We start from the raw sequence: 6,802 nt of genomic DNA on the forward strand, positions 1-6,802 counted from the left end.
ACACAAAGTTAGTCACGAGCCTATACGCCTCTCAAAAAAATTATTGTTAGATAATGAGGCTATCAAGCAACGATATTGATTCTTTACTATCGAAACCAGATAAATTTTCATGGATACCCACTTACAATTTGTGGACCCCCATATTTTTTCACGCCAACGTAGACCCCCGGCGAGTCACCCGTGGATCACTGGGGGTCCACCTGGACAACTTTGGGAATCACTGCTTTATAAGTATGATTATATTTTCTATTAGCCCCATAGCTTTCCTGAACTGCGTTTATTCCATTTTGGTTTTACTGTTATTCGCTCTGAAGTATTAGAAATTTCAACATATCGGTACCGAATATCGAAAGTATTGGATACTCAGCATATCACTGTATGTATTGACCAAAATGTGATATCGTTTTCCCGAAAATTTAAATTTTTTAAATAAGTAATTCTCTGTATTTGATGTGAAATAATGAAATAATTGTCATTATTATTAATCATGCGATATGTTCATCTAAATACATATCCTTGGGTCAGCTAATTAAGTTAAGTGAAATCGGCTATTTTTCTTTCATTTCATTTCATTTAACGATTATTAATTTTTTTTTATAAAAGTCTAGCAAATTATAGTATGATCAGCACCAAAATCCACATTTGTACAAAAATTATAAAAATTAAAAAAATACTTTACAAATCACACCCAAAATTTTTTTTTTTATTCAAAATTGTTTGAAAAATTTTAAGAATGCAATTTTATAGTCCATTTAATTTTAGTAGGATATAGTGTAAACTTCAAGACGCTAGAAAATCGTGCTGATTTTTATTTGTAGTTTTTTTTTTGTTTGCTGGCGGTGGTAAACATTTTCTTCCATATAAAAGATATTGCCGAGTATTGAGTATTAACAACTTTGAAATTTTCGGGTGTATTTAGTAAAGTTTGTTGACCTTTTATATAAGTTTTGTACAAAGTTTAAAATATGGATGTATATGGTGCTGCTTATAAAATGTGCAAACACTGTAAGGAAAAACTTTGAAATTACTCAAAAAAAAAAAACGTCGAAACACCTGAACTTAAGATTTTGACATATATTACGGATCTGTGTACCATCTCTCCGGGTCAGGTCATTTTCCAAAGATATTTTAATTTTTATGAAAAAAAATTTAAACTTTAACAAGCAAAAAAATAACAAATCTTCTGTAATTTTTACAATTTTTATTAAAACTTGTTTTTCTGAATGGTTAAATGAAAATGTGCAATAATTTTTTGTGAGAAATAGGGCCAGGAAATAATGTTACTCATACGACACACCGTTCTCGTATATTACGTGTGAGTAACGGTGACCATAAATGTGGATTGAAAATGCAGGACAATTTTCCAAAAAAAATTACTTATTTACAAAAATTTACATAAAATAAAAAAATAAAAATATCTATTTCTTAGTTTTCAATCCAATTTTAAACTTTAAACATAAATCACGTTTTCTTCATTGGTAGTAAAAGATAATGCTTACAAAGTTTCCTTAATAAGAAACAAGATTATAGATTTTTGGAAAATGGGTGTGGTTCCACCGACTTTTGACTACATATGCATGTGTGTAAGTGTATATCGGTAGCAGCTTTATTGATTTCCATCATACTTAGTCGAATTATTTCAATAAGTCTGATATAGCATTTATCGAAACTATTTGAAATTGGGAAAACATCTCTGCCTATCATGTATTTTACAGTTGTACAGTTTGCGCCCGAACTTATACTTCTTTACTTGGTTGAATTGAATTTTGAAGAGAATAGGCAAAATATTTGGGTTAAGCTTTAGCTTTATGCGACTTTTTTTTATCACTTTAGTGGCCAAATTATTTGTGCCATATACATACATAGTAAGATAGTTATATGGAATAGTGATCATTTATGCTTCCTGTTATCGTACAATATTTACCGTTAGTATCCATAGCCATTACTAGTAATCTTCAAAAAATTTAATGAACACTTTGAGCTGAACTAATCAGATTTAATAAAAAGACAAAAATTATTTCCTACTTACGAAAGCGGACGAACAGCAACGCATCCACAAAGGCACTTAATGCTTCTTGATGCCGCCTATTGCGTTCCCGCGAAATCAGCACACGTTCCAGAAAGTAACCCATCAATCGTATCTCAACCTTGAGGATCGCACAAATATCGATTAACCTGCGGACACTCAAATGTTCCAAATCCTTAGCGCTGCTAGCAAATTTTAACGAACTAAAATCGGCCATATCAGGATCGTCCTTACTAAATATACCGTAATATTTTTCAAAGCGACGCGAATGTTGCTCTCTTCGTTGTTTGCCGTAAATGTCCCACAATAGTGCGCTTAACAATTGCTTTAACTCGCTGTGCATAACGAAAGGTAAATAATTAAAAGCGTGGGTAAATGCTTGGAAGTAGATTTGGAAATTTTGCCTTGATTGTGGCTTATCAGTTTCGGTTTCGGCATTGCGTAAAACATACCTCATGTTGTTAGTCTTGTTGTTGTTCTTGGGGCTTTTCAGTTGGACGTGCTGCATGCGTTATGTAATTGCCTAACTGTTTGTCTATCCGATTGCTGATTGTATACGAAATTTGAATTTTTATCGAATGTGTAAGTTTTTTGTTCTATTTTTTTTTTAATTTTTACTATTTTATTTTGTAGAATGGCTATGAAATGTTGCTTGAAAGATAAGGTAGCGCACAAAAAGTCAACCAAAGTTCAAGACAAATAAATATATGCTTGAATAGGGATATTCACTTTCAAGCGAATAAATTTCATTAAGTAACCGAATTTTTCACTTGCGTTGGAAATTTTAGGGATTTGGAAGTATTCCTTTCTACTGTTGCAATAAGAAAATATTGAGGTTGTTCACACTTATTCAGCTTACAACAATGAAATACACTACACAATAATAATTTTTAACCAGATAAGCTATCAGCAGGACAGTGTGAACAACCTCATTCACTGCCATTGTAAGGCGAAGTCAAGCATGATAAAAACATAGCAAGGTATAACCGTTCTCTCAATTTGTCGGCCATGATTTTTTTTTGAAGTTTGCCAACATTTTAAAATCATATAAAAGTGAAAATAAAAAATTGAAATTGTACGAAATTGTTGTTGCTTGAGATTGAAAATGAAAATGTGTGTGTGAGTTTGTGAGTAAATTTAAAAATTAAATTGTTTGGAAACGTCAAGAATTTTAAAAGTGACTCTCAGCGGTTCTACCTTACTATATTTTTATCATGAAGTCAAGTAGCCCTATTATACAAAAAAAAATTCTTAAAATTACCAATACAAATTTTAATTACAAGCATTACAAAGTTGCTAAGTAAAATTTTTTTAATTTTATAGGAGGAAAAAATTCGTATAGCCCTTTCCTTTAAGTATTTCGCAAGTCTGCGAGTACAACATTTTGTGTGTTTAAAGCAAAGCAAAACTCCATACGAATAGGGAGAATTCGATCTTTATTAAAAAATCTGGTATTATTTCGGTTTTGTCGGATTTTCGGTGCCTCTTTTGGACTAAGAAAATTTGCTTTTCATTGAATAGAAATGAGAAAAAAATTATACAAGTACCTTAATCCTTTTCGAACCGATGCATTTTTAATATCCCTTGCTTCCTATATCAAAATATGAGTTTTCATTAAAAGTGGGCTCATCAACATTTTAGTCTAAGCCAGCGATATTAGATTTTATTTTATTTTATTTACAGTATTCCATGATTAATTAAAGTTGAAAAATTCCGCAATTTTTGGTCCAATTATCCAGGAATTCAATCAATCGATACTCTTTCAATTGGACAACCTAATCAATTAAACGAAAATGCGTAGCTGGAATTCCAGCTTAATTCTGACCGCATTTGGGTTTTTGATCTCGGATTTTTTTTTAATAATTTTTTATGTTATAGTACCAATTGAAAGAGGCCTTCCCGATAAAAAAAAATATTAAAATTGTATGTCCAGTCACTACCCACTGCAGTTATATGCAATTAACTGCAATAAAGTATTTTGATCTTTTTGATTAATGCAGTGAATTTGTATAGAAGTCAGTGTTCCTGGCAATGAGTTGGACAAAATTTCTAAGCTTTTCATTAATATAAAAATTGGCGAAAATAGATCCCTTTGTCAAGACCAGACTGCGAATGTTTATGCAGAAAACGAAGCCAAAAATGTGTATCACTTATGTAACTATATGGGTATTTCCATCGGAAGATCTATGAGCCAATTGGTCTGCTTTTTAAAATATGTACTGTCTATATATATGTATATATATAGCGGCACACACAAATTATATTGGCCTCAAAAGTGAATCACTTATTTTCTTAAGTGTAATTCCTACAAGAAAAATTATTAATCGATGCGCGACCTCTTACAGTTATTTGTAGAGAGGGAGGATGCATGGAGGATCATAACTATACCAACTACTAAAGTCTTAGTCAGATGGCGGTCGCATTGCAGGATTTTAATTTTTTTTTTTAGGCGTGGTCTAATGTAAATATACATACATATATTGTCACCTGAAATGCGAAAATCCATAACTAACAAACTTTTATTTTCTGCATAATACAAAGAATAAGAAGAATACAACTTGTGCGAACTCGCAATTCGATAAAATGCATCATAATCAATCACAAACTAGATTTTGAATTTCTTGTTCGTTACGGCCTTTTACATTTTAGGTAACGATATGTGATAAATGTTATTGAATTTGTGACCAAAAAAGGTAAGTTCTAAGCCACTAAAAAAAAGAGGTGGAGCGAAATCCCTTTAGCACTTGACAACCATGCACAGAATTAGTAGCTGTCGGGATATTGTTTTATTGATACATAGAAGTTAGATAGTTTAGTTTATTACATTATTTAATTTATATGAAAAGATTTATTCATACTACTTGTGTTAAGTAGGTAAGCCTCTTACGCACATTCTTGGCATTTCAGAAACCAAAAAGCTATACAACCTTCATGTGCGCTCAGAAATAGGAGCGATCCATTAGAGTGTTGAGCGAGAAATTGCGGTACATGCCGCAACGTTGAAGTTCATTGGAGAATTTCTGGGAGAGTGGAAAGTAGCGCGTAGGTATTGTGTAGGCATTGGGTGCGTAGTAACCATACTCTGAATTGCAAGTGCGATACATGGTGTTCTTGTCTGTCTCAACGCCATAGCCTTTAAAGTTGTCTGAAAGAAGAAAAAAGCATTGTTTACAAAATTGAACACATAGAATATTACAATTTCCAGACGTACAAGGGCATTTGATCTTCTCACGCGTGTGCAGCTGCTCATACAACTTAGCCGTTTGTATGATGGGTTTACGTTTCAAAAATTTTTGGTATTCTTTTTCTGGATTAAAAGTATCCAAATCGTCACAGTAGTGTTCACACATTTCTGCATAAAATCAAAGTTTGCGCGGTACTTTAATTACTTTGTATTTAATGCAACAATTTGTGACCCAAAAAAAACGAAGGAAATACGAATTTATTTCGCTGCAAGGACGAGTGGATTACGCTCTTAAAAAAGTGTACACAATTATTTGCCAAAAGTCAGAATTTGTATTCTCTTGCGCGTTTTGTAGAAAGCTTTCAAATGGAATTTGATTGACATAACAAACGTTTGTTGCTGCAGCAACAAAATGGAATAAGTTCGAAAGGTTTGGAAGCATACTGGCACTTAAGCTTTAACATTCCTGTTGCGCGATAAGCAAGTGTCACATTGACAACGATGCAACAGCTGTCCCCCATTGGCTGTCACAAAGCAACACCCTTCCTGTTGTGGGTGTAATTAGCGTTTCAGAACTGTCAAACAGATTTGCGTGACATGCGCACTGCCGCCCGTTCATTGCGCTGCGAATGCTTTATTGATTTTAGTGGCAGCGAAAAACACGCCTGCAGATTTTCACTGCAGTGAGAATAAAAAATAACTCGACCTCAATAAATAGTTTTATAAACGAAGAAATATTGTAAAATTTCAACGAAAGTTAACAAGCTGCGCTTAAGATTGTGTAAAAATGTGTAAAATGTTGAATTTTGTAAATTTTATAATATGTATAGCCACATTCAGTCAAACCATGGATCCTTGTTTGACCATTAAACGTGGACCGCATCATCCACGTAGTGAGCCATCAAGAACACGTAAAGTAGATCAGCATTTGACGCACGAAGAACAGTGAGTTGTGGACCAAAGAAGAGTTGTACTTAAGAGCTACTTTATAAATATATATGTAAATACCTTACTTCTAGCCACATTGATGATGACCTAAAGGATATGGGCATAAATGTGAATTTGGAAGATATGTCTGAGGAGGAAAAGAATTTTTACTATTTCAAGGTACATACATACATACATATGAGTTTAAGTGAATCGAGCATTCTCGCGCGCGTTTGTATGCGTATAATAACACATCCCAGCAAACATTTGGAGTCATAAATGAGTCTTTAAGGAGTCCTATTTTGGAGCTATTACGCTCATAATGAGCTCATTTAAGAGTCCGATATGAGTGTGTTTCCCTTCCTACGAATGTCGACTTATATGAGCTTAAATTCATACATCAAATGAGCCTCAATATGAGTCATATTGGACTCTTATTGGCCTCATATACGGCTCATTTTGGACTCTTTTAAAACAAGTTTTGGCCTCATAAATGACTCTTTTTGAGACCCTTATCGGCCTCATAAATTGCTACATTCGGACTCTTATTTTAGGTTGCTCTTTGAGTCTTATTCAACTCACTATATTTGCAAAGGCATTCCGCAAAAAGTCCTTGCAAATAACATACATACATACTTACATGCATATACACATTCCAACATGCA

General features: G+C 33.1%; 2 protein-coding genes across 2 annotated transcripts; one reads left to right on the top strand and one right to left on the bottom strand.

The window, feature by feature from the left end:
• Positions 1 to 4,912: 4,912 nt before the first annotated feature.
• Positions 4,913 to 5,617, bottom strand: LOC108380399 (UPF0691 protein C9orf116 homolog). Its single transcript, XM_017636771.1, has 2 exons — positions 5,238 to 5,617; positions 4,913 to 5,171 (listed from the first exon to the last, which is right to left on the bottom strand). Exons 1-2 carry the CDS (start codon positions 5,374 to 5,376, stop codon positions 4,966 to 4,968), a joined length of 345 nt encoding a protein of 114 aa, XP_017492260.1. The 5' UTR covers positions 5,377 to 5,617; the 3' UTR covers positions 4,913 to 4,965.
• Positions 5,618 to 5,921: 304 nt separating this feature from the next.
• LOC108380398 (uncharacterized) lies at positions 5,922 to 6,416 on the top strand. The gene is made up of 2 exons (XM_017636770.1): positions 5,922 to 6,155; positions 6,230 to 6,416. The coding sequence occupies exons 1-2, from the start codon at positions 5,998 to 6,000 to the stop codon at positions 6,414 to 6,416; spliced, it is 345 nt and encodes a 114-aa protein (XP_017492259.1). The 5' UTR covers positions 5,922 to 5,997.
• Positions 6,417 to 6,802: the final 386 nt, after the last annotated feature.

This window comes from Rhagoletis zephyria, unplaced genomic scaffold (genome assembly GCF_001687245.7).
Source record: "Rhagoletis zephyria isolate East Lansing unplaced genomic scaffold, Rhagoletis_zephyria_1.1 Rzeph_scaffold_19135, whole genome shotgun sequence".
Lineage (NCBI taxonomy): Eukaryota > Metazoa > Arthropoda > Insecta > Diptera > Tephritidae > Rhagoletis > Rhagoletis zephyria.

Excerpts from the sequence above, each read along its gene's own strand:
- LOC108380399 (XM_017636771.1), bottom strand. The coding sequence starts at position 5,376 with ATGTGTGAACACTACTGTGACGATTTGGATACTTTTAATCCAGAAAAA. Across the intron at positions 5,172-5,237 it reads TGAGAAGATCAAATGCCCTT|ACAACTTTAAAGGCTATGGC; the intron begins GTACGTCTGGAA and ends TTCTTCTTTCAG.
- LOC108380398 (XM_017636770.1), top strand. The coding sequence starts at position 5,998 with ATGTGTAAAATGTTGAATTTTGTAAATTTTATAATATGTATAGCCACA. Across the intron at positions 6,156-6,229 it reads CATTTGACGCACGAAGAACA|CCACATTGATGATGACCTAA; the intron begins GTGAGTTGTGGA and ends CCTTACTTCTAG.